General features: G+C 30.9%; 2 protein-coding genes and 1 long non-coding RNA gene across 8 annotated transcripts; 1 reads left to right on the top strand and 2 right to left on the bottom strand.

Moving 5' to 3' along the window:
• Positions 1 to 3,015: 3,015 nt before the first annotated feature.
• On the bottom strand, positions 3,016 to 4,491 carry LOC131594331 (uncharacterized). 2 transcript variants are annotated; one of them, XR_009281330.1, is made up of 4 exons: positions 4,040 to 4,491; positions 3,832 to 3,915; positions 3,328 to 3,537; positions 3,016 to 3,150 (listed from the first exon to the last, which is right to left on the bottom strand). It is a non-coding gene; the product is annotated as an uncharacterized LOC131594331 (long non-coding RNA). The 2 variants fall into 2 exon arrangements; XR_009281329.1 differs by lacking the exon at positions 4,040 to 4,491 and having other exon boundaries at positions 3,832 to 4,028.
• An 8,550-nt stretch (positions 4,492 to 13,041) lies between these two features.
• Positions 13,042 to 19,835, top strand: LOC131594328 (probable ADP-ribosylation factor GTPase-activating protein AGD14). Of its 3 annotated transcripts, none has more exons than XM_058866427.1 (15): positions 13,042 to 13,188; positions 13,341 to 13,508; positions 14,494 to 14,555; positions 14,905 to 14,992; positions 15,096 to 15,157; positions 15,250 to 15,334; positions 15,495 to 15,905; positions 16,739 to 17,054; positions 17,129 to 17,295; positions 17,385 to 17,549; positions 17,647 to 17,754; positions 17,972 to 18,055; positions 18,527 to 18,863; positions 18,956 to 19,001; positions 19,349 to 19,835. In XM_058866427.1, exons 2-15 carry the CDS (start codon positions 13,410 to 13,412, stop codon positions 19,479 to 19,481), a joined length of 2,163 nt encoding a protein of 720 aa, XP_058722410.1. In that variant the 5' UTR covers positions 13,042 to 13,188; positions 13,341 to 13,409; the 3' UTR covers positions 19,482 to 19,835. The 3 variants fall into 3 exon arrangements, with proteins under 3 accessions (XP_058722410.1, XP_058722408.1, XP_058722409.1); XM_058866425.1 differs by having other exon boundaries at positions 15,238 to 15,334; positions 19,349 to 19,780; XM_058866426.1 differs by having other exon boundaries at positions 15,238 to 15,334; positions 17,129 to 17,283; positions 19,349 to 19,770.
• Positions 19,836 to 20,054: 219 nt separating this feature from the next.
• Positions 20,055 to 24,847, bottom strand: LOC131594329 (uncharacterized). Of its 3 annotated transcripts, none has more exons than XM_058866428.1 (13): positions 24,566 to 24,847; positions 22,936 to 23,148; positions 22,764 to 22,837; positions 22,493 to 22,652; positions 22,324 to 22,348; positions 22,146 to 22,235; positions 21,872 to 22,043; positions 21,712 to 21,785; positions 21,553 to 21,622; positions 21,243 to 21,314; positions 21,021 to 21,157; positions 20,611 to 20,684; positions 20,055 to 20,338 (listed from the first exon to the last, which is right to left on the bottom strand). In XM_058866428.1, exons 2-13 carry the CDS (start codon positions 23,126 to 23,128, stop codon positions 20,283 to 20,285), a joined length of 1,197 nt encoding a protein of 398 aa, XP_058722411.1. In that variant the 5' UTR covers positions 23,129 to 23,148; positions 24,566 to 24,847; the 3' UTR covers positions 20,055 to 20,282. The 3 variants fall into 3 exon arrangements, with proteins under 3 accessions (XP_058722411.1, XP_058722412.1, XP_058722413.1); XM_058866429.1 differs by lacking the exon at positions 24,566 to 24,847 and adding an exon at positions 23,679 to 23,829; XM_058866430.1 differs by lacking the exon at positions 24,566 to 24,847 and adding an exon at positions 23,432 to 23,662.
• Between the last annotated feature and the right edge of the window lie 2,506 nt (positions 24,848 to 27,353).

A 27,353-nucleotide genomic window follows, 5' to 3' on the forward strand; every position in this document is an offset into this window, starting at 1 on the left:
GTGAAAAAAAATAGAGTAGAGAGAGATTTGATAAGTTTGATAAAATATAAGAGTTGTATTATTTTAATAATAAAATTAAGAACTTTATAGTACAAAGACCAAAAAACCACAATTTTAATGTGGTGGCAAAAACTCAAATAAGGGTATTTTAGACTTTTCCACAACTATTAATTTTCTTATATTATAGATAGCCACACACACACCACATGTCAAACATCTCAATTATATTATAATTGTTTCCTACTTTTTCTTATAATTAGTAACCAACCCATACATTTGATACGAAACGTGCATTTATATTAAATATATATTTTATTAAAAAACTAGTAACAAACCCGTGCGTTCGCACGTGTTCTGGTACGGGATGTACATTTGTTTCATATGTATAGTTTTTAATAATTAAATATATAGAAAAATGTCTGGTACCCATGAAAAAATAATAATTAAATATATAAAATAATATCTGGTACCCATGAAAAAAATAATTGACCAGATACATTATTGAAAAAAAATAAACTGCAAAATAATTGTATAAGCTTTTAAACATTTTTATTGTTAAGAAAAACTATTAAACACATAATTTATAAAAATCAACTGTGATTTTTTTTTTGGATTGATAGAATTCTAATAATAAAAATAATTAAATTTTTTAATAAAAAGGATAAATAAATATTAAAAATTAAAATTAGTTGAAAATCAGTAGAAATATAATTTTACATAAAAGTTCAAAAAGAAAATTATATAAAAGAATTAAGTTTAATGTTGTATTTAATGTAATAATTCATGTGTCCGCACGAGTACTATTGTGTTACCCGTGCATTCATATGGAATTTGACCTGGTTACCCGTGTATTCACACAGTATTGACGTGTTATCCGTGCATTTGCACGGATACTTGTGTGTTTCTCGTGCGCGTGCGTTCGGACGGATGTGTGTTACACGCATTGTTACCAGAAATATTTAATATTTAATATTGATAAAATTTTAATAAAAGAAACTTAAAAAAAAAAAGACAATTTCTTGGCCTGGAACTAAAAATATTCAATTTTTTTATACAATTCAAAAAGTAAGTTAATTTTTACTCTTAGTTATAATAGAGTTGAATAGGTGCTTCAAATTTATTTTCTCACACTTAATCAAAGAATGTATTAAAAATAATTAACAATATCAACTCATTTTTATCTTTTCTCTTTTTTTCAATCTCATTTTATTATTTTTTTCAAATCTTCATGTAATTTTTTGGTATCTGAACTAACAACTCCAATTTAATATATGATTCTCATTACAACAAATGAGAATCATGTCTTAAGTGCAGCACAGTCTAATAGTCCAACATTAAGACAAAATGATGCACTTCCAAAAATCAAAGAAACAAATTTTGTATAACTTGTTCGGTATCAAATACAACATAGGTTAAAACAAACTTATCATCTTATGTTAGACTGAAAAGCTACAGAAGCTGCTATGAGCTCCTCTTTCAAATTCATTTCCAAAAACAATATATATTCATATCATTCCTTTAGGCAATTGGGAAGTGGCAGTAACTCCATCCAAAACTATATAAAAGTGTGGACATAAGGGAGAAAGTGATAAAAAGAATAAAAGTGAATAGCTGATCACACTTCTGCTCAACTAAATTAGGAGGAGCCGAGCTTGTACGAGCAGGAATCTGCATATTATAATAACAGTATCAACTACTCACCCTAAAACTCAATTGAACACATATAAACCAAACATTTAAGAATAATATAGGTGAACTTTCAGGTACTCCATTCACAAAGCCATGAATAATTGATCCAAACTGAAAAAGGAATGTCTTTGATGCATCTCCTGGAAAAGACAAATATTCATATTACTTAAAAATCACAACCAAAGCAAACATAAAATAACTAATGACAAACAAATCAAACTGCCACCAAACATCCAAGTAAATAAGAAGCAGTGTATGAGATAAATGCAAACCAGTAAGCAAAACATCTCCCTCAGAATTTGAATTAGTCCTTTCTATATCACTTTGTGAGAGCCTTTATGTTCATCTCTGGCTACTTTGACGCAAAGTCGGTATCCCGTTAGACATTCCAACTTATACAATAGGATTGCTCTAAAGCAATTCAAATAAATATTCTCATTAGTCCCTTCAAGTTAGAGTAAGCAGGTTGCAAATGTCCAGCTTGTCCTGCAACAAAATGAGAACTCAGTAGGACCAAGTGATTTAGTAGATGTATCAAATGATTGGGAACAGTGGGAACATACGCAGGTCCAATGTTATCAACTCTGTAGGACCAAGTGATTTAGTAAATGTATCAAATGATTGGGAATAGTGGGAACATACATAGGTCAAAATGAGAACTCTGTAGATATCACAATTCTTAAATTAACAATTCTTGCAGAACCACACCAGAGACTGAGTGTGAAAATCAAAATCAATTAGCCATTTTATCAAATCTGTTTTTGTTGTAACACCTCATCTACAAGCTAAACCAATTAAAGGAAGCTAACAATTATTATATATATGCACACCCTGGTTAATGCAGAGCACGCAAAAGAATAAGATCAGAACATACAATACAAGTTGCTCTTCTCCGTCCATTCGGTACACATTTTCTGATTTCATCAGTGGCCGTCGTCGTGTGTTGACTGGATGAAATTCATAAATCTACCTCTAATGGTCCAACAGTCATGAATCTGGAACATGAAAAACCCACCATTCAGTTCAGTCAGCTCACGCTTTCAGAATAATACATCCGAAAATTTTCAAAACAAAAACAAACATAAGAGTTCGGGTTCACTATCACTACTAACCTATCATTCAAATTTCAGTTAGCTATTAATAGTTCACAAGTGAAACTAATGTAATCAAACCACTAACAGTTACTTGAAATTTTCATTCACATGCACAAATTTTTTGCATGATAAAACCGTAATAAATCAGTAACCCTAAATATAGTAATGATTAATGAATTGATTAAGAGAAATTAACAAAGAAACCTAAGGCCTGCTGATCCAAAGTGTGTAGAAGATCCAATACCAAATTCACCCCTGATTCCGCGTATTCGATAAGATCCTTTGGCTGAGGTAAATGAGAAGCTCTTATTACCTTGGAGTCCATAAGCCAGATCTTCTTGCGAGTCTCTTCAACCGGGGCTTTTGTCTGGCCAAAAAGATAGAATTTAATTTAACTACTTGAGATAAAAAGAATAGGTTTAGAAATAAACAATTAAGTATTAAAACCAAGTTATACCTGCGTTGAAATCTCAAGATCTATCAACTCTGCTATACCAATTCCAACCTTCAATAACTAAAATATAGAAGTAAGAATTTCACTTACGGAGAATGTGTGATCAGCTAAGGTTCCTCCGATTACCTTAAGGGGAGCAAGCAATCCTGCTAATGAACGAAAGCAGCCTTCAAGTCATAGCTCAAATATTGACAGCAAATTCTGCTTTTGAGTAGCATCACAATCAACAACAACTTTTGAACAAAAGCAACCTTCAACCCTTGTTCTCGATGATCCTGCTCAACACCGTCAGTCCAACACCTGCAGAGACAAAACCAATAGCTTCCATTCAACAACAGATTAGTTTCAATATCGCACATCGATAATGTTTTCATCTCCGAATCTGCAGTAAATCAATGACGAAATTTAGTACAATCAATCGTAACCTAAAACAACAAACCAGCAAATCAGCATCGACAAATGACAACAACAGCAATCAAATAAACGAATTGAATAACAAAATAAGTAAACAAAAAAATAGTCGAATATAACAGAAATCAGCCAACACAATTTCAATAGAAACTCATAACAAAAAATGGAAAAAGTGGCAGTTACCTCTTAACCAAATCAACCATCTCATCCATTCAATTTTTAACTGAATCTCTAACTGATTTCCCCCAACTGAATCAACCTATAAAGCTGCAAAAATCACCTTCAACTCTTCTTTTCTTCAACATTTATTCATTTGCTTTATTGCCCTGTATGCCAAATATCAGCAACCAACCAAATATTCATTACATCCAAAGATTCAAATATTCATCACAAATTACACAAAAGAAGCTTTGTTCCCCAATGCCTCCAAACTCCATAAAAATGACCTTGCCTTGCCTTTTGCCACCAATGCTCATTATCACATGAAAAGAGAAAGTGAAGTAATGTTAGAACAAACATGAATATGAATAAGAAGTCTCAAGAAGATTCATAATTCATCATTAGGTTTTATGTGAAGGAATCAAAATTTTTAAGGGGAATGATTTAAATCATGTTTGCGAGTTAAAGGCCTCATACAGTTTCACAGAATAATCATGGGCTTAATCTTTACTACAAATCACAAATAAACTTTGGTTCACAGTAAAGAGAAAAAGTATAAGTTAACAGTTGAGTCACATTTTTTCACTGCTGTAAATCAACAATAACATCACAGTTACGATTCAGTACCAGGGGATTACGATTCACACAAGATCAGAATGAAACATTAGTAAAGCCCAATATAGAATTTCCTTAGGCCTGTCTGTTAACAGTAACAAAAAACCTTAAATTTGTCCATATAAAAATATTCAATGCACAGTTCCCAAAGAGGAGACTATTGTTCACCATATGTAAAACCCAGCTGCAGAATACAGAACTAAAACCCTAAAATCCCATCATCATCATCATCATCCCCGTTTATACAAATTTTCCAAAAACAATGAGAAGAAAGAAAAAGAACGCAGTTCATATTCAGTAAACCTGATACAACACTAACATTCATGCAACCCTATTTCATCATCATCATCTTCCTCATTTTTTTTATACAAACCCTTTAGAAAATATTGAGAGAAGAAGAGAGATTATAGAACTCAAAATACGAAAAAAACAAAGAAAGATCTCACCGATTTGCTGTGACTTTCAGCGTCACCAACATCATCATCAATTTTCACGACCGTAACCCTCGACAACAACCATTAACGGTTCAGAATCAACATCACAATATAATCAACAAACGTGTAGAAGGAGAAGAAATAAGAAGATTTAGGGTTAGGGATTTGAGAAAAATATGAGAAATAAGATAAAGAGATATCGTCAAAAGCAAGAGAGAGAAAAAGAGAGAAAAAAAGAAGTAGATTATGTGAAAGAGAGAGAGAGAGAGAGAGAGAGAGAGAGAGAGAGAGAGAGAGAGAGAGAGAGAAAGATAACAAAATTTAGTATATTGAAAAGCATAGCAAGTAAGTTGTCCCCGTGGAACAACATGGAAGCAGGAGGGCAAATCGGTATTTTCCAGAGCAGTTAACTTTCTTATATTGTAGATATTTGATACTTATAAAAAAATATTTTTATATTAAACTAGTAACAAACCCGTACGTTCGCACGGGTTCTGATCTGGTACACGCATTTATTTACATAATATATTTATTTTAAATAAGAGATTAAAAAAATGTAGATCAATAAAAAAATTTATATAAAATTATTTAAATCAATAACTGATTTTTTTTCTCTTATACTATTTTTGGATCATAAATATTTGGGTCATAAGTATCATTTTTCGTATATCAAAGTATTTATATCAATAATAGATTTTTTTTCATATATAAATATTATTTTTGTTTAGACATTGCTTACAAAAATATTTGGATCAATATTAAATTTGCGTATATAAAAATATTTAGATCAATAATATATTTTTTTCCCGTATAACATTTTTTAATCAAAAATATGTGTATCATAACTTTCATTTTGTATATATAAAAATATTTAGATCAATAATAAATCTTTTCCTATATACAAATATTATTTTGCTTTAGGTTTCGTTAAAAAAAGAATCTGGATCAATAGTAAATTTTCGTATATAAAAATATTTAGATCAATAATAGATTTTTTTCCGTATACCATTTTGAATCAAAAATATTTAAATCATAAATATTATTTTTCGTATATAAAAACTTTTAAATCAATAATAGATTTTACTCGTATACAAATATTATTTATGTTTACGTATCGTTACAAAAATAACTCGATCAATAGTAAATTTTCGTATATAAAAATATTTAGATCAATAATAATTTTTTTTTCCTATACCATTTTTGAATGAAAAATATTTGAATCATAAATACTCCCTCCGTCTTAAAATAAGTGCCGAATTTGTATATATCCTCCTATTAATCCTCTTAATTTACTAATTATTTTAAAAGAACATTATTTTTTTTTCTATATAAAAAGTATTATATGTTTCCTTAATTTCATTATATGCATGCAACAACAAAAGAATAGATATCATAAGATAAAAGATGATTTAGAAAAATAAAAATTGAGTTAGAGTAGTTCAGGTTTTCATTTTACTATATTTTTAAATTTCTCTTGTATATTTTGTATCAAATTTTAGATAAGAAAATGTATTTTAAATTTAAATTAAATTATGGTATATGTTACTAAGTTTTACTCTCTTATATTTATATATATATATATATATATATATATATATATATATATATATATATATATATATATATATATATATATATATATATATATATATATATATTACTAAATTTATGGTATATGTAAATTATGATATATGGTATAAATTTTAGATAAGAAAAAAAGACAAAAGTTGTTAAAATCAAGTTAATAATATAGATGTTAATTAAAAAATCAAAATGACTATGTAAAATTTTAAATTAGATAAAATTGGTGTAGTGTTAGAGTATAACAAAGAAATAACAATTTTAAACAATATAATAGAATCATTAAAAGATGTAGTAGTGTGTGTATAATCTTTAAAAGATATAGCATGTTGATGTGCAAAATGGATTGTGGTGCAAAATTAGAATTTTGTTTGGAATCGAAATTAAAATTTTGTATCAAACGTTTTTGGGAACTGTGCAATCACATAGCAGTCTGCACATTCTGCAAAGTTGGAATAGTGGTTGCAGACAGGCAAGATGGAAGGGGAGAGGTTCACTTTGTGCAGAGAAATTCACTGTCAGCATATTATTGAAACTTACATGACCATAGCCAATGCATTAAGAATTATAAAAAAGTGGTTAAATGGTAAATATGGTCAAATCAAATTATTTAGGTTGAGTGAAGTGAAAAATATAATGAATATTATATTGTTTGATTAAAATAACAATTGACATAAATATACAGGCTACATAGATAAAATAATAAAGTGTATTAATTGATTAACATGAGGATGAAAAAAGTCTATTATTGCTGACACAACCATATATCTGGCATAACAAAAGAATAATACTATTAAACTATATAAGTACTACATTGGTTTGAGGAAATAAATATTAAATAGTAGTAGGCTAGTAGCATACATTGAAATAAAGATTTTCTCAAAAAAATTCGTGCGTAAACAAGGGTTCTGGTTTGATACGCGTATTTATTTACGGATATAATTAAGTGTTATAATGAGAAGTAAAAATGAACTAATTAATTATTTTTGAAACCTGTAAATAAGATCATAAATTGATTTAAGTTACTATAAATAAAATATTACAACAAATATTACTATAAGTCAAAATTGCACGGAAGTGGAAAAAAGTGTAAAATAAGTGTAAAATATTGAACTATATTTATAAGATTATTTTTATTTATAATTAAAATATTTAATTGACCCATATTGAATTTGCAAAAAAATAATAATATATTTAATATGTTATAAATTGAAGAGATAATTAATATCAATTTTTTAAAAATATTTGCTTTATTTATGAGAAAAGAAATAAAAGAATTTTTTACTATTTATATCACTTATAATATATCATTTAATATACACATTTAATTTTTAGTAAAACAATGTGTAATTTATTTAATTACAATTAAAAAATTTAAAGGATGTTTATTTAATTTGTAATTGTAGTATATTTAATGAATTAATAAACTGAACAACTAATATTAAAAAATATTTGATACGCGCATTTATTTACAGATACAAATAAGTGTAAAATATTGAACTATATTTATAAGATTATTTTTATTTATAATTAAAATATTTAATTGACCCATATTGAATTTGCAAAAAAATAATAATATATTTAATATGTTATAAATTGAATAGATAATTAATATCAATTTTTTAAAAAATATTTGCTTTATTTATGAGAAAAGAAATAAAAGAATTTTTTACTACTATTTATATCACTTATAATATATCATTTAATATACACATTTAATTTTTAGTAAAACAATGTGTAATTTTATTTAATTACAATTAAAAAATTTAAAGGATGTTTATTTAATTTGTAATTGTAGTATATTTAATGAATTAATAAACTGAACAACTAACTAATATTCAACCCAAAGTACAATATTGCTCTGAAATAAAAATATAACAAATTAGTGAGATGGTACAGTATAGCCCTGAGCAGACAAGAAATCAAATACTCTATATAGCCTTGATGCAGAAATAGATTTGACAATTTGTGATAAAGTATTGCTGTACTCTCAAGGAAGATGACTATTTTATGAAAAAACACAGTAAATGTAATAAATGATGTGACTTGACATTTGAAAATATTGTTAAAGTAACAAAGAAGTGTGATCAACAAACTATATTAAATAGTTTTAGAGAGTGAAGTGTTTGTAAATATGTGGTGTACCCTTTAAAAGAGAAGGAAGTGCAATCTCTTATTATTTACCCACAAAATCAGTTACTTATAATTTTCCATTTTTAATATTTTAATTAATAGTTTTATTTTTATGTTTCATATGATTTTCTTACAAAATAGAAAATAAAATTTATTAAAATCTTATTGTATTTAATTCACTAAAAGAATAAAAATTTGTTAAAAAAATTTGTATGAGCAATCTAAATAATGTATATTTATTTCTAAAATATCTTTTTCTTCCCGATTTGGAAAACATATATTTAAGGTTATAAATATTGTTTTAAAGTTTAAAATATATAGTAACAATGATTATTAATTAATGTTTAATTTTATATTTCAAATACTTTTTAAAAATCATCAATAAGTTTCTATTTTTTTTTACAAATAATTATTTCTTTTGAAAATGTATTTTAACTTTAAAAGGCATTTATTATAATTTCTGTTCTGGACTGGGCCAAGATTAGGCCCAATCTAGTTTCGGCCCACTTAACCTTGGAGGTCCAAACCACTCTGTGCCCCATAATAGGGTTTGGGGTGCTCGTCTTCGACATGCTCGGCGAAACGCTCCCCGCGAGCTACCCTGCGCCCGACTTGGCTGCTCCCCACGAGCATCCTTCCGCCGAGGACCATGCTCCTCGTGGGGCTCCTCTACATCCAACCCCCCGAAAACTGCGGAGTCCACGTGGTCCCTAAAAGACCGCGTCTCCCTTGAACTTCGGAGCGGTTAACCAGGACGGAGGGCACTCATGCACCTCTGGTATTTTCGCTCAGGAAACCTGGCAGTCTCCTAATTATGCCTGGGCATCCAGCCCAAATAGCGAGATCATGGCCCAGCGTTGGGGGCTATAAATACCCTCTTTTACTAGAGGGTCAGGTACTCACTTCTTTCTAACCTTTAGCTTGTACTTGCTCTCCTTTGCTCCTCTACTCACTTTGGCATCGGAGTATCTTGCAGGTACATCCCCCCGTCACTTCACAAAGACCCAGCATCCGAGCTGGCCGCGACGAATCTTCTGATCAGGTACGATCAATTTCCATACTTAGCTATCAAAATTTCAAGGAAATAGTAAATTTATCTATCATTCTCATGAATATTTAAGACAAATGAATATATATTTTTACATCAAAATATAAAAACTATTTTATATTGTATTAAATAAAACATTATTTAAATTTGTTTTACAAATATGACAAATATTTAATACTATACAATACAGTTTAAAAATATATATATATTTAAGAAATGACATGATTTTAGAGTAACACACATTTAAATTTAGTTACCCGTGTAAATACTATTTGTTTACAGGTAAATTGTATGTTTTTAAGAGATATAAATATAATAAAATAAATGAGTTGTCATTTCAACTTTTAAAAACTTAATAAATAATTGTACTGTCAAAATTGAAGGCATTAATTGTTGTGTCCAGTCCATCATAATAATTGTTTCATTCAGTCATCGTGATAGTAAGTTTTTTTTCTTCAAATTACTATAAAAATTTATAAAAATAAAAGAGTTGTTAACCAATGTACATAATATATAAATATGCATATAAATAAATAACTTATTATATTATAGGTAGTGCATCATTTGTGTGCATCAATATAATTCTAAAATAATCCTAAAATCATGTCATAAATCTTTTATCTTAAATATGAAGACCAAGATAATAATATTTTAACTTTGCTTGTTAGTGGATTCCTTAATACAATATAATATTTGTTTTTAATATATATCCAACTCTTAATAACAATTTAATTATTCAGTTTAATATTAGTTGCATATTAATAGGGTGTTCAGAAAAAATCCAGAAAACCTTCAATGAAAAAACCGAGAAAATAAAAAATAACCCAGAAAATCAAGTAAACAAACTTGAAAACTCAATAAAATTCTTTCATCTTCATTCCAGAAAAGTCAGCATTTCAAAGAACATTATAAACAAAAAAGCTCTGAAATTCAAAAATAATCTTCATCAAATCTTCATCTCCATGAAGAACACGTTCAACGAAAAAACCCAAAAAATCAAAAGTAACCCAAAAAATCAAGAAAACAAACCGGAAAACTCAATAATATTCTACCATCTTCATTGAATAATCAACTGAAGCCCAGAAAAGTCATCACTTCAAAGAACATCATAAACAAAAAAACCCTAAAATTCAAAAACAGTGTACGATTTTCATCAAATCTTTAATCGAAACACATCAAATTCAAACAAAAAAAAAAAACAGAAATCCAAAAATTAAACAATGGTGACATGCAACAAACAAATGCGGCTAAAGACAAATAAAAATAAGATTTTTTGTACATGAAATAAAGAAAATCATCCAAAGTTAGTGAAAATGTGAAGCAAATCAAACATGCAGAAGAAGGAATGGTTGAAAACAAACCTTTTTACTTTATTTAAGAATAAAAAACTTGAAATGAACAACTAAAGAAACACATAGAAATAAACAGCTTACCAAGATGAAACAAGTTAGGGACAACATGAGAAAATATTTTCATGGAGTAAATTAATAAGGTTATGGAGAAGAAAATTAACTATATAATAAATATAATTAGGTTATGTCATCCATTAACTATATAAATTGAGTACCAAAATATTGGCATGAGTGGTTCAATTTATTCAAAAAAAAATCAAAGAAGCAAAATGTTGTTTGTGGAAGGTAGAAGGCAGAGAGGTGGAATGTAGAAGGCAGAGAGAAAATATAACGTTTTGAGAGAAAAGAAAGGATGATGAAAAATGGTTGATAGTTTTGCACATTGGGAACATAATTTTACAGCATATATTCTTTCTTTACCCAACCATAGTCTGCATCTTTTGCTTCATGTCACCTACTTTGGTTCAAAAGCAACTAAAGTGAATCCAAATAAAAGAAATATATCATTTTAAGCCTAAAACATTGTAATGAAGAATTAGTATGTAACAATGATTAGATTAGACTCAAATTACCCCAAAAATGAGATTTGGCAAAAAATTAAGCAAGGGTGTTGTTGTCTTTTCCAGAACAACTTTTTTTCTTATATTATAGATATATATTTTATTAAAAAATATTTGATACTTGTAAAAAATAATAGTTGAATGTATAATTAATAAAAAAAATTAATCGATAACATTAAAATAATTTCAAAATAAAATTATTAATATCGGTTAGAAATACATTTGAGTTAGTAATAAATTTTTTTATATAAAAATAATGGTTCATTAAAAAATAAGTATGGTTGTGATAGTGATCAATAAAAAAAATATAATAGTAACATATTAATAGGATTACTAATTTCATCGTTGGTTAAATTTATTTAGATGAACATGTAAATAAAATGAGTGATTTAATTTTGGAATGCGTAATGAAAATATAATTCTATTGTATTAAATTAATGAGATAAATATATTTATTTTTGTCCTTACAAAATTATCAATTTTAAGTTGTATTTCTTATAAAAACATGTCATGTTTTAATCCTACCAAATTAGGTATGCATGTAATTTTAGTCTCTTAAAAAGGATTAAAAAGTCATGTAAAATTAATTTTATAAGGACTAAAACATATAGATTAAAAGTCAAAATTTGAGATATTTTAATAATTAAAAGAGTTTAAAGATAGTGCACCGTCAGTGTAAATTAGTTTTACACATACAACCAATCAAAATGCTTTAATTTGCCATGTAATTATAGTTTTTTAAAATTAAAAATGGGCTTTATTCTGATGCATGTCTCTCATTGGTTAACAGTGTAAAAATACTTTACACAGTCAGTGCATTTCCTTTTTTTCCCTAATTAAAAACATATTTAACCTTACAATAATTATAAGGGAAATGCTAACAAGTGCCCCAGGGGCACTCTTTAATAGCTTTAAAAAATAAGTTTTTCTTGGAAATATGCGTAATTAATGCATCGAAAATTGAAATGGTGAACTTTTGAAAGAATATTTTCTTTATTTAGAATGCTTAAAGAGTGCCCCTGGGGCACTCGTTAGCATGACCCTAATTATAATTATATAAGTAATTCTCTTAAAGTCAACATTGGCAGCCGTAAAAAATGATGGAATTATAAATTGACTCCTCAAAACCTTGTGACAAAGTGTTATTTTTTTTAGAAACACATCCAAATATTTAGCAACAGGCATTCAAAAAGTTTTCTCATTCTAGAGTGTTAGAGACCGTCCACACTCCATATGATGCAACTGGAATATATAAAGTTAAAGAAATTAGGGATATATATATATATATATATATATATATATATATATATATATATATATATATATATATATATATATATATATATATATATATAGTTGATTCTCTGCGGCGACTCACTTGTGAGTACACACAGACTTTCATATTTAAACCGCACGATCATAAAAGGAAATATTAGATGAGTCCAAAGCCGTCATTTCATTTCGCACTTTCCGATTCTCTACCTTTCTGTTTTTTCTTCTCTTTCTCCTTTCCGTTTCAGTTATTATACCTCTCTCTCTCTCTCTCTCTCTCTCTCTCTCTCTCTCTCTCTCTCTCTCTCTCTCTCAAAAAAGAAGCTCCAAGAACTTCAACATTCTAACTTGTAACCGTTTCTTCTTCAGTTCCTCAACTACTTAGGGTTCACTTCACAACCTTCTTTTTCTTCTTCTTCTTCTTCTTCAATTTCGCATAACTCTCTGTTCCTAATCTCTACTCTTATATGTCATTTTTTGCAACTTCATTTTTCTTGATTTTGACTTGCTCGAACGTTTTCTTTCTTTCCTTTTTCAGAACTGCGATCGAATTGTCAACTTCATTGACTGTTGAAGATCGAATTCGAGTTTGGAGTTTGAAGTTGAGATGGCGAGTCGGTTAAGGGAAGATGAGAAACACGAGCGCGCCATTCGAGCTCTTCTTAGGCTCGAACCGAATCGGAGATGCATTAACTGCAACAGTTTGGTAACAATGCTTACATGACTCAAAACTACATTAGATTAGATTCTTTCAATTGTAGAAGATATTGCTGAGAAATACTACTGAATCAGAGATTAATTAGTAGAAATCGAGCAATGTGAATATACAGTGGTTAGAAGATTAACTAACTAACTAACTGAGCTATAACAAAGAATAACTAACTCATAACTGCAACAGTTTAGTAAGGTTCTTGAAAATTACATTGGATTCTATCAAATGTAGAAGCCTCATGAATTACGTTAGATTCTATCAAATGTGCTATGTGATATTCGAATTGAATGAGAAAAATGTGTTAGTGTCATATAGTGGTTAGTTTGAAGGTTAACTAAGTAACCAAAATATAACAGAAAAATAACTAACTCATTAGCTTTCAACTCTTTCTTAGATAATAGATTAGAATTCAACTTCAAATGAATTTGATAATTGGAGTAAATGGAGTGTGGGGTTAGGTATGTATTCTTTTAATATGTAATTTGAACTTATTTAATGATATGAGTTAGTCATGTAAAATAGAAGCTATAGCAGCGTTTTATCAATGTAACATAACAGAATTTGATAAACATGCCACTCTGAAAAGTGATTGACAATACTGGTTTTCTTAAATAGTTCACCAGAGTAAGCATTTGATAATTGATATTTCTTTATAGATTCGCTGAATAAATGCTTTATTAAGTTCTATACCCAAACACATCTATGGATTTTCCATTTAGGTGTAAATTGTTGAAAATTGGAGTGGCTTTACTTGATTAGAAGCATAATCTATGCTCACGAGATGTTTATATTAGATTCTGGGAACTTACCCTTTTATATCATGCATTCGAATAGTGGTTAGCAAGGTGATACGTTCTATGATTTCAAACCAGGTTTTAAAGTGTTTTAGTTGTATTCTTCAGAATCTTATCAAGGAAATATTGCATTTGACGCCATAACAAACCTGTTACATTAATTATTACTTTTTATACTTTTGAAGGGACCACAATATGTGTGCACAGATTTCTGGACGTTTATTTGCACTAATTGTAGTGGAATACAGTAAGTCCCTATAACAGTTCTGCTTATTTTAGTACCTATATTTCAACCCTGTGATTTGAGTTGAATGCGTGTTTTATGGTTCATGGTGGCCTGCTTTAGCCAGCAGTAATAATAATTTTTGTAATTTTTTCCATTTGTTTTGGCTTTTATGCTTTGCATTTTGCACATGTCTTTTGCTAATGAACTTAAACTCAATGGTATCATATGTATTGTGCGTATAAATGATTAAGCATGATCTGTATCTTGTTTAAAAAAGTATCATCCTGTACTTGACAAATTTGACCAATGCATTTCCTTTCAACTGCACATTTTTCTTCAAAACTCATGGGGTTTTTGTGGGAATTGACAGCCGTGAATTTACACATCGTGTGAAGTCAGTTTCAATGGCTAAATTTACTTTGCAAGAAGTTACCGCACTTCAAGAAGGAGGAAATCAGGTATTGATGCCTTTTTGTGAGAAAACTCGTGCTGTTTGTTTTTTCAATCCGCTCGATATCATATATTCTTGAAGTTTATTTCAGCTTTATCTGATACTTGCAGCGTGCAAGAAATGTTTATTTTAAAGAATGGGATGCACAACATCATTCTTTCCCTGACAGTGAGTAAGTACTCGCTTGTACGTTTTCATGTATTATTGCAGAGTGCGTTATTCATTTATTTTGATTGTCATATTTGGTGCCAGTAATGTTAACAGGCTCCGAGAGTTTATTAAGCATGTTTATGTGGATGGGATATTCACTGGAGATAGTACCTCTGACAAACTACCAAGAGTGAAAAACGTAAGATTTCACCCTTCTGGATTCATTACTTTAGCAAATATTTGACAGTTTGATATAGGTTCGATTTCAAGTTGTGTGTTATTGCCTTTGCTTTAGAATCAAATGAATTCGTCAGCCAATTCTAACTTCAGTCTTCTTTCTTGTGTTGCATGTTGTTCAGGGTGGTGACAAAGATGGATCATATGAAAACAGGAGAGTTGAGGCATATCAGGGAGGATCTAAAAGCCCTCCATATAAAGACTCACATGAACATCGTTATAGTGACAGGTCTAGTCCAGGTGGAAGAAGTCCTGGATATGATCAAGAAAGTAGGCAAGTTGGTGATTATAAGAGAAGTCCTGGTCGTCCTCCAATTATCAATGATCGGCGTCGTGAAGATCGTAGAACATCCGATGGAGATTATAAGACGGAAAGTCAATCCCCTGTGCAAGCCAGAAATCCGGGCTCTTCTAGCCCACCCGTGGGCAAACCCGTTCAAGAAATTTTGGGAGAAAATGTAGTACCTCTTAGGATAAGTGGACCCCCCAAACCAAACAATGGAAAAGCTGCCGATGCCTCAGCACTGACACAGGTGAAACTATTACTGATGCTGCTGATGTTTCGTATGATCTTTTAAAATGTAACATAAAAACCAATCAAATCATGCATTCTTGTGTTCTTCCTAATAGCTTACAGTGTAGGGGGATTGTTAGTTCATGACATAGGACCTGTTTGGATTAGCATATGTGAACTTATCTACTGAAATAAATTTTATGAAACTGTTTTGGCTAATTTATGAAAACAAGTTATGAAATTTTTTATAAGCGTTTTTCAGCTTATTTTCATAAGTTTTTCAAAATATCTTATGAAAACAGTTTCTAATATAAACAAAAACAATTTAAAATTATTTTATCATTGCTAAGAAATAGCTTACGCAAGCTTATACTTAAGCACTTATATTGTTAAGAACTTGTGCTATAAGTTGTTTATTCAAACAGCCCATAGTATCATAGCTTATATAACCAAGTTGTCTAAAAGTTCGACTTTGCCACTCCCACTGGCCCATTTATTCTTTGAATAATAGTTGAATTTCAGTAGGCATGTTTGTGTATTTTCCATGCTTCAAGGCAATGTGCTCTTCTTGAGGGGAGTGTATTCCTCTACCTCTAGTTTCAATTAGACTTCAGAGTTGTTGGTTTTTTGCCTTAACAACTAGAGATATCTTCCGTTTTCAATTACGGTTAAATGTATTATTTTCCTTATATTGTTTGAAGTTTTCTTGTAAGATTTGGCTCAGCATTTACAGTTTACTTTGTTTGGCATGAACTTCTTTTAGTGACATCTCCCATCTCCCCTTATTGTAAGGTGGCCAACTTGATTTTGTACCCAAATTATACAACAATAACTGAATGTTCATGATTTCAGAGAACTGCATCCTCTGGTAGCTTGGTATCCAGTAATGAAAGCCAAGTAAATATTAAGCTTGAGACTACTAAGAGCCTTATTGATTTTGATGCTGATCCCGAACCTATTGCTCCCACAATTCGTCAAGCCCAACAAACCAGTGCGCCTCAACCTGTTTTGCAGCCAGGAAATTCCAGTGATGACAATTGGGCCTCTTTTGATATTGCTTCTGAGGCGAAAGCAAATCAAAGCACCTCAAATTTAAATCCACTTGAATCCGTACTGTCCCAATTGTCTTATTCGGCATCTATATCTTCTAATGCTCCGGGAGTCCAAGGTAATACACAAGTTGTAATGGCAGTGTGATAACATTACCAAGAAATGATGACTCATTTTTTTTTATATCTGCAGGACCAATTCCAGCAGGGGCTCTTAGTTTTGGCAGTTTATCATCTTTCCCATCCAATGGTGCTTCAATGCCATCTTCCAGACTGGCAGGTGTATTACCTCATAATAATGTAGGACAGTGGGCTAGTTCGCAGCATCAGCAACCAATGTTCTCTGCTGTAAGTAGTCAGGTTTGGCTAATGGAGTTGTCATGTCCAATACTGTTACCTGTTTATTTATAATGTAGTAGCATTTTCACCATCCTGAAAATATCTTGCAGCCATCGCATGTACCTTCTGTACCCACAGGGCAGAGGTATCCAAATACACCAATTCCACATGCATACCATCATGCTTCGGAGCTGGCCAATGAGGCTTTCAATAGTATTCTTTCTCAACCTTCTGCTGTAGAAGTAAAACCAAGTGGAAGAACTGAACTTTCTGAAGTAATTGTGATTTCTTATTTTACTTTACAACCTCTGTATTTTGAATACACTTGCATGTGTTTATTGTTTTCCTAACAATTAATTGTGATCGTTGCAGGATCTGTTCACTACAAAACACTCTTCCTTCTCTGCACCAGTTCAAGGTTGGCAGGCGGGTCTTCCCCAGGGCGCGGGCAGCTCAGTGCAATATAATAGCAATGTGGCGGTACTGTTACAATCCAGAATGATTACATCAGATTATCTTATTATGCATTTGATTTTGTGCTCCAAACAGCTTATGATTAATAATCACAGAGAGAGAACCTTTCTTTTTTATTAAAAAGGACATTTCCTTCACAATTAGTCTACCAAATGCATGCTTTTAATCTGTAGCTAGTACAAAAATGAGTATTTCTCTCATGAATGTGTGCCCTCTGTTACAGCCAATACCAAGTTTTTCGGAGCCATCAAGGTCAACAAACCCATTTGATGTCAGCAGCAAACAGTACCCAGATCAAGATCCAAGTGTATGTGACTTTCATTGATTTATAATATTAGTATGTTCACTGTGTTGTACTATTGCCAATAATAGTTCCTACACTTGTCAATGCTTGGTGGATAATGCATGAGTATACATTTAAACCCCTAATATTAATCATTGCATATTGATGAATTTTCTCTTCGAAAGTTCATATTTGTGGAAGATTAACAACTGTTTGGATTTTGTCCACAATTTAGTAAAAAACTCTTCATTTATTTTTTGTTTCTATCGGAAGTTAGTTAACTGTACATTACTGCGTAAAGTTTGCATCTTGCATTTAGCAGAAATATACTGATTAATAAGAATATTGGATGTGTCGAAAATTGCTGTCTTTGTTTTCTTTATGTTCTCCTATCATTAAAATGGTTGGAACATTGAAATGTGATCTACTGACTTTTTAACATGTTGGTTCGTTGGTTAATTCAGACAGTATATGTGTTGTTTTCATTGGTTGCAGTTTCTTTCCATTTCATCCTTGCATAGTGCGATGCCTAGTGTGTCGCCATCACTCCCGATGCACCCTCCATGCCAGAGCAATCCATTGCTTGCATGGAGTCCACCTCTTCCTGATGCAGCAGGCACTATGCACTCTTCAAGCCGAGGTCTTCAACCAGATGCATGGAATCCACCCCTGCCATCCTTTCAAGCTGCCCCGCCTAATGTACCATCTTCAGGCACTTTGCCCCCTTCAAGCCTGGGCAATCCATCCCATGCCTGGAATCCAACCCTATCGTCACCATATGCATCATTCCTACCTCCACAAGCACCAATTCATGCATCAGCATTGGGACCAGGTATGTTTATCCTTTTACCATTCTTCAGTTAACTCACGTATGCCGACGGTCATTTGCTTTTCAGTATCCTGAACCATGTCAATGTATCTCAGGGTCTAACAATGGGCAGCAAATGCCAACTAACACACCAATGCCAAGGTAAATTTTCATCTTCGATCATGATCATGTTTATTACTTGCTCAGGCAGTTTTAGCTTATTAGATTTTATATATCCTCTTGGAAACTCATTTTGGGTCTTCTAACTCAATGATATGGTGAAGCCTTTATACTTGTTAAAACACATTTTAGCCACTCATTTTAAAGTTTCACTGATGTTCTTTGGCTGGATGTCTATAAGGCGTGATTGCTGAGAATAATCTAGAGTTTTTAGTCCTCCTAGCTTTTGGAATAATCTGTGATGGGGACACTTAATTGCAGATACATCACTAGAATTTATGAATAATAGATTGGTGTTCAGTATTAAGAGATTTGAACTGAATATGCAGGCAAGAAGCTGGGAATTTTGGAGCTGAGCGAGACATTTTCGCCTTGTCAAATCCAGATCAGCAGCCGACTGATAAGCCGTCAACCACTCCCACCTCTAACCCCTTCCCTAAAGGAGGCAACCCATTCGCATAATGTAAAGATTTGTACATGGACCTGTAAATTCAAACATCAACTCGACCATCTTGTACAAATACATGTAACTTTCGGTTTCTATTGTTTGTGGATCGAAGTTACATACGCATAATGGAGGATTTGTGATGACCGGCTATGGGTCGAAGTGAAATATTTTGGTGTTGTAAATAGTTTATTACTATAGGAGCATTAGAGAACTGAAAGATAAAGGGAGATTGATTGAAGGGGGTGCAGAGAATTCTTTAATCTTTTTTCTTTTAAAATCTGTGGTTGTATATATGCATTCATTTGTAAATTGTAATTGTAGATAAAATGATGTCTGCATATTTGAAGCTCCTTAGCTGTGCTCTTTCTTGGTTTTACAATATTGTACAATTTTGTAATCTCGCAATCATGCCAAGGTCTTTTGCGTGTGGAAATTACATGTTACAAACTCACAGTTACTGTGGAAAATGTAGCTCTACTCCACTTTGTTTATATGATTGCTTAATAAAAGAGACGGTTTGATAGAAGTAGATTCCACATAGGGCTCTACAAGAACCAGGTGCATTGAACTGATAAAATGATAAAAAGAATACAAATGACCTTTATAATTTATTCCATTGAATGATTGTAAGTAACTTCTCTCAGAGTTACATCAACATGTATATGGTGTATATATCTTTGTTCCATCTTTTGATGGAATGAGCCTATGACTAAATTTTCTGGGGTATTACATTTGAAGATGCAAGATTCAATTGCATATGCACATAAAATGTGCCAGTTTGAATATCTAACCAAAACAGTATGACAAGGAACTTCTCATGTAGATTCAGTATGTCTGTTCTTCCATATAATTGGGGCTATCAGAATCCATACTGTAAGAAAATAAAAACTTCCATTAGTTGTGACTTTGCTCAAGAAATTACAGAGTCTGCTGCATTAAAATCTACTAAACACTAACATTGGTAATAATAATTTAAGAAAATTAAAGTAATTGAAGGTCGTTGATAGACTGGTCAAAATGTTGTGTGTGTCGTGTCATTCCTTTGTTAGACGCAAACACACGCGTCGGACACTGGTCAAGATGTCGCACTAAATTTTTTATTTTTAATTGATCATAATATTTGAGAAAGAAAAATAAACTTACAGTATACACAAACTGCCAACCATTCATTTACTATTCTGACCCAAGCACTGGTCCATCCCACATCAAGTGACCATCTGCAGAACAACATAGCAATAGCATTTTATTACCTCAAAATTTATGGCAGCTCTTAAAGAAAGAAAAAGTCAACACCAAATAAACATGCTACTATAAATGAAAAGAAGCTTAAAAGAAAAGTTATAGCATTGATGACAAACATTAATAGTCTAATATGTCAACCAAGGAATACACACAAGCTTCATTGGAAACACATTTATTGGTTTATTTATTGGGTGGCATCTAGATTTGTTTATGATAATTTTATTTGACTTTCTCACTATCTTTTTGTTGACAAACAAAACAAAAAAACATAGTATAATGATTCCCATAACATGCACAAGATGAAACCATACTTTTTCATAGAATGATGACTATTCCATCCAACCAATAGCATTGCAAAGTACATAGCTCCTACGGCAAAAACAAAATGAAAGAAGCCATAACCATATGGAACATCATTTTCTTCTGTTGGCTTCTCACTCTTCTTTAACTGCAAATTAACTATATGTGTCAGATATGTATTGCAGAAAATTATATTCAAATTCAAGTTTGATTTTTTAATATTTGTAACAAACCTGAAAGGATTTAGAATCTATGCCGGTTGAAAATGTTGCAAAAACTATTGCTAGTATTCCAATAACAAAACTCTGCCAACAGTTATTGTCACATGTCAGTCAACATTGAAGACAGAAATGTTAGATCATGTATTTTAATGCCTAGTAAATGTTTTAAGCAATGATGTCAACGGTTCAACCGAGACCCGACAAGTCTCTGGCCGTTCAACTACATTTGACTCACAATTTTATAGAACTGGATCGCAATTTTAGATTCACAATTCCAACATTAAGTTTGAATTTGAGTAGAGCGTGAAATAAGAAATATTACAATGATGTTTAGCCAGTCCGTTTCGGGTACAGTGCCGGCCTTCCGTATGCATTGATCTCCTTCTGGTTCACTGCATGCACAAATATGTTTTAACATTCATATTCAGTTAAAATTAATTTTTTATCACCGCTGAATCAAACACGATATCGGTATCCTTACCTTCTAATTGCACACCAACAAAGGAAAACAACATATAGTCCCATCAACCCTGGACTTAAAAGTCCACCATTTACCTGTTGAGAAGGAAAATTTACACATAAAATTAAGATGGTAGAAAAAGTGAGTTGTGCATACAAAATGAGCTTAAAATAAAACTTACTTTTGGGTGAATGGATACACTTGTCATGAGTTGAAGAAGTACTAAAGACCAAGTAATGAAGAAAATGTTGAGAAGACATGATGGTATTGGTGCATACCAAATGTACATCAAAATTATTCCCACCAAACATATAAAATATGAAGCTGCTGCAAATATAATCACATGGATTTTGCTGCACATGAAATCAATGTTAATAATGCAAATGCTAATGATGAAAATATCATGATAAAATTGATGAACTTGCATACTAGTTTATTAACAAAGAAATTCTTACAATCTTTCTGCATATGTTTCAGATGCAACATAATCATTAAGCCAATTGATAAAGCTGATTATGCTTATTAGTTGAATTAGTAGGAAAACCCTGAAAAAGATAAACACTTATATATCAATTTTAAATAGTAATAACAGTATGGTTAAATCATTAAGAAGAGAATGAAAATTATACGCACCCAGCCCCAAATTGTGCTACCTGCCCTGCCAAAGAAAAAAACAGTGTCAGAGCTGATTATGCTTTAAACAAATCGAACTGTCAAATAACCGAACATTAGACAATATCGGTTGACGGTTCAACTGATTGAATCATAGAGTTTGATTATTGAAGAGACAAAGTTTACCAACCATAGAGTTCAATCAAAGCAGAAGGGAGTAAAAATGGAAAAATTGTCAAAAGAATCCATATAATAATCTTTATTGACCACCATCCAGAATGCCATTTATCTCTTGGTTCATTCAACTCAGAAGCTCTTGTAGTTGACCAAAACATCATCATAAAAAATAGCTTATCAAGAATTAAGGTTCACTTTCATGATAATAAAACAAAAAATCTCATTAGAGCCTTTCATCAAATAGATCATACGCAAATATTTTAAAAAATATTTTTCAAGGATACAAAGCAACCCATGCTCACTCTCAAGACACCATTTGCTCCCAAACACTCTTTTTCAACCTTGCAAACTTTTAAACCTGCGATCGCAATCATGGTTATGTTGCAAACACATATTAAAGAAAACTCCAAATACATCTGTCATTGCGGCTGCGATGCGGTTGCAGTGTAATCTTACCTTTGAGTTTTGTTAGTGTACTAATGCTAGAAAGTTCATCACGCGCAGACCATGCCAGGAGATTAGCAGCTAGAAAAATAAAACCATATACATATCTTGCCATCAAAGGATTTGATATGTTTTTGAATTGTTTACACCATGAAGAATCCTTTAAACCACACCACCTTTGTTGCTTACTTTCTCCTGTTTCCATCTTTTTTCTTCTACTAAACACTACACAATCATAAATTCAAAAATGTGATTCATTCCACTACTAATAAAATAACTTCTATTCTGAATGATAGATGACTCGATAGCGGAAAATTAATAATAAGAGGTCAAACTAATCTTAACAATATATTCTGATAGCATAACACAACACATGTACTTATATATATATATTATCTGATACAGAGAGATACGAGACTCTGGACAATAACTTAGGATTCGACTTAAAATTAAACAAAAAAATTCAAAAATCATTCTAGGAAACAATTCTTATTTCATTTGGTCTTACCCAACTTAGATTCTTTTCATTCTTTTTTTGGCTATGTATTATATAATCTTTGATCATACGCAAAAATTCTATATTCCAAACTTTAAGGTATGCCTACCATGCTTTTTTATAAGATTCTCTTTAATCTGGCTCATAGTAGTAAAGTGGTTAATCAATAAATAGAATAAATTAACACTAAGCAAGAAAATTATCCTTTTTCTAGAAAATATATTCAATAGAACATGTCTTTACCAAGAAATTTATTTACCTTCTTCATGTGGAAGATTGGTAATGTATTACAATCATATCATTGATTAGATTCTTTGAACAAAAACATCATATCAAAGATTCTTTTTTATAAAAGAATTTCTTTAGATATTCATTCACTTTAAAATGATTTTTATAGAGTTCTTTAAAAACACTCCAAAAGATGAAATGTACAATAATTAAATTCAGATTAAAGTGAAATAATTTACATATTTTAACTTTTGATAATATGAAAAGTTTTATTTTTCCATCAAAAGAAAACTTGTCTTTTTCTTTTTCTTTTTTTTAAAAAAATGTATCTGTTGGATGAAAGTGAAACAACTTTATCATATCATTAGTTATACCTTTTGGGATTTTTCTTAGTAGTGCCAAAGAGTTTTTTTACAATAAAAAATAAAATGTAAAACATTACTTTCTTATATATAAAAATTAAAAAAAAAATGAACTTAGCATCTGTTAACCATTTTAGTAAGTAACTAAGTAATAGATTGACATCTTAACAAGTGACTATTTTAAGTATTTTTGTATCATCTTAACATTATTATATATCAAAAAATGATTTAATTAGTAATTCCACTAAACTTCAAAATACTAAAAAAAAAATTAAATGTGTAAATAAGTTAAAATTTGCAAGTACAAAAAAAAAATTAAAATATCTAGTATTGATATATTTCCAAAAACAAAAAAAAAACATATAGAACAAGTTAACAAGAGAATATTTCTTCATCAAATAATATGGTTGAGATGAACACATACAGCAACATAAATTAATAATGGCCAAAGATTAATGACAAAAACAACAGAACAAATAAAACTTGCTATATAGAAAAAAACAGAACAAAGTTATTATAAAAAAAATATATAAATAAAAGATATGAGAGGAAGTACCTTAATAACACAAATTCTGAATGAATCTCTGTCTTATTGTTTGCAATTGAGAGAAATGGTGTATTTGTTTTTGAAGGTTTTAAAATGATGATGATGAAGAAGATATAGGCATGCAGTGAAGAAATAAATGAAAAGAGAAGAAGTGGTTGCTTTTAATAGCTTTTCTTTTTGCTTTTTTGTAACTTTTATTTTCCAGCTGTAAGCTTATGCTTCATTCATGTACTTTCTTTCCTCACCATATTGTTGTCCCTTTCAAGCCAATCAATTTATATACACACTCCTCTCTCTCAAATATTTTATGTATACTCATTAACATCTTAATTACCATACTCAATATGTATAAAAAAGTTATTGAATGGAGTTTTTGATAAATAATAAAGGTTATTTTAGAAATTTTCTATATTTATTTAATTTTATTGTTAAGTTATTTAGTAAAAAATAATTTTTAATATTTTTGTTTGATCATCTACTTCAGACAAAAAAAATATATGAAAACTTTACATATCAGCCAAAGTAAATAGGTCTAGCTATATATTTCAACATTTTTAAATTAAACCTATATATTATTTTAATAATTTAACATATTTATTTAGTTATTTTTTTAGGTACCCACATTCTTTTGCGCTGTGAAGGAGATCTGCAATATGAATTATCTTATCCTTAGGTACTGACATTCTTTTGGGTCCTTTGAGGTTAGTCCTTCTCACGTTCTGTTTGAACTGAGATTTCACATAAGATTTACCAGAATATGCAACAGCATTTTTTTTTGGGTGTGTGATGTGGAAACTCTTAGAGTGAGATGTGTGCTTAATATCATGAGAGTGACCATATTTAAACTGTTCATGCAGAGGTTTATATTTAATAATCATCTCATCAACATGTTCTACTCTATATGGGATTTCTCCCTCAAAGCCTATGCATGTTCTTTTCTTTCCACTTACCCCATAGATCATAGAGGCTAACTGGCTTCTGCCTATACCTCTAGATAAGAACTTTCTGAAACTTAAGTCATATTCTTTCAGAATATTGTTAGCGCTTGCGATAGACTCTTCTGAACTTGAAGATGTTTTCAGAGTTTCAACATATTTAGTTAGTTCTAAAACTTTTTGTTTGAGTTCAGAGTTTTCTACTTCAAGCTTCTTAGTTTCAGATGCAAATGTATTTCCCAAACTTTTGTATTTGAGACTAATCTTACTCTTAATTTTCAGAAGTTCTGAGAGACTAGAAACTAGCTCTTCTCTAGTAAGTTCAGAGAATACCTCTTTAGAGTCTGAGTCTGATGTAGATTCTGATTCTCCATCTATGGTTGCCACGAATGCTAAGTTGGCTTGCCCGTCTTCAGAGTCTGACTCTTGATCAGAAGAATCTGAGTCATCCCAGGTAGCCATTAGACATTTCTTCTTTTCAAATCTTTTCTTGGGCTTTTCCCTCTGAAGCTTTAGACATTCATTCTTGTAGTGTCCAGGTTCCTTGCATTCATAGCAGACAACTTTCTTCTTGCCAGATCTTCTGTGATTAGAAGATTATCCCTTTTCAGGTCTTTTGAAGCTCTTGAATCTTCTCTGCTTGCTTTTCCAGAGTTGATTCATTCTTCTAGATATGAGAGACATTTCATCCTCTTCTTCAGATTCTGACTCTTCAGATCTTTCTTCTTCTGCCTGAAAAGCGTTAGTGCATTTTTTATTATTTGATTTCAAAGCAATAGACTTACCTTTCTTCTGAGGTTCATTTGCATCCGGCTCAATCTCATGACTTCTTAAGGCACTTATCAGCTCTTCAAGAGACACCTCATTTAGATTCTTGGCAATCTTGAAGGCAGTCACTATGGGTCCCTATCTTCTGGGTAAGCTTCTGATAATCTTCTTTACATGATCACCTTTGGTGTAACCTTTATCTAGCACTCTCAGTCCAGCAGTCAGAGTCTGGAATCTTGAAAAGATTGCTTTAATGTTCTCATCTTCCTCCATCTTGAATGCTTCATATTTCTGGATGAGAGCCAGAGCCTTTGTCTCCTTTACTTGAGCATTTTCCTCATGAGTCATCTTTAGAGATTCAAAGATATCATGAGTTGTTTCTCTGTTTGTTATCTTCTCATATTCAACATGAGAGATAGCATTTAGCAGAATAGTTCTTGATTTGTGATGATTCCTGAACATTTTCTTTTGATCATCACTCATAGCTTGTCTGGTGAGCTTGACTCCTTGAGCAGAAACTGGATGTGTGTAACCATCCAATACTAGATCCCATAAGTCACCATCTTGACAAAGAAAGTAACTTTCAAGTCTATCTTTCCAATACTCAAAGTTCTCACCATCAAAGACTGGTGGTCTATTGAATCCATTGAAACTATTACTTCCATTGTTACCATTGTTGTTTTGATCAGTAGGGGTTGGAAATGGATCAACCATTTTGTGTTTTTCTCCCTGAATCTTTTATCTAACACTGTTACGTGCTTGCACCTAGAACCGGCACTCTGATGCCAATTGAAGGAGTGAAAAACACTTAGAAAGGGGGGATTGAATAAGGGTTGTTTCCGAAAATGGTAGATAAAAAATAATCACACACTTAATTTTATCATGGTTCGTTGTTAACCAAACTACTCTAGTCCACCCTGACAAGGTGATTTACCTCAACTGAAGATTTAATCCACTAATCAATCTTGATTACAACGGTTCTCCACTTAGACAAACTTCTAAGTCTTTTAGAGTATACAGATCACAACTTGATCACTCTAGGAATTCCTTTTACAAAGATGTAAACAAATATTACAAGAGTTTAAACTTCTTCT

The sequence above is a fragment of the Vicia villosa genome, linkage group LG4 (assembly GCF_029867415.1).
Source record: "Vicia villosa cultivar HV-30 ecotype Madison, WI linkage group LG4, Vvil1.0, whole genome shotgun sequence".
Classification (NCBI taxonomy): Eukaryota; Viridiplantae; Streptophyta; class Magnoliopsida; order Fabales; family Fabaceae; genus Vicia; species Vicia villosa.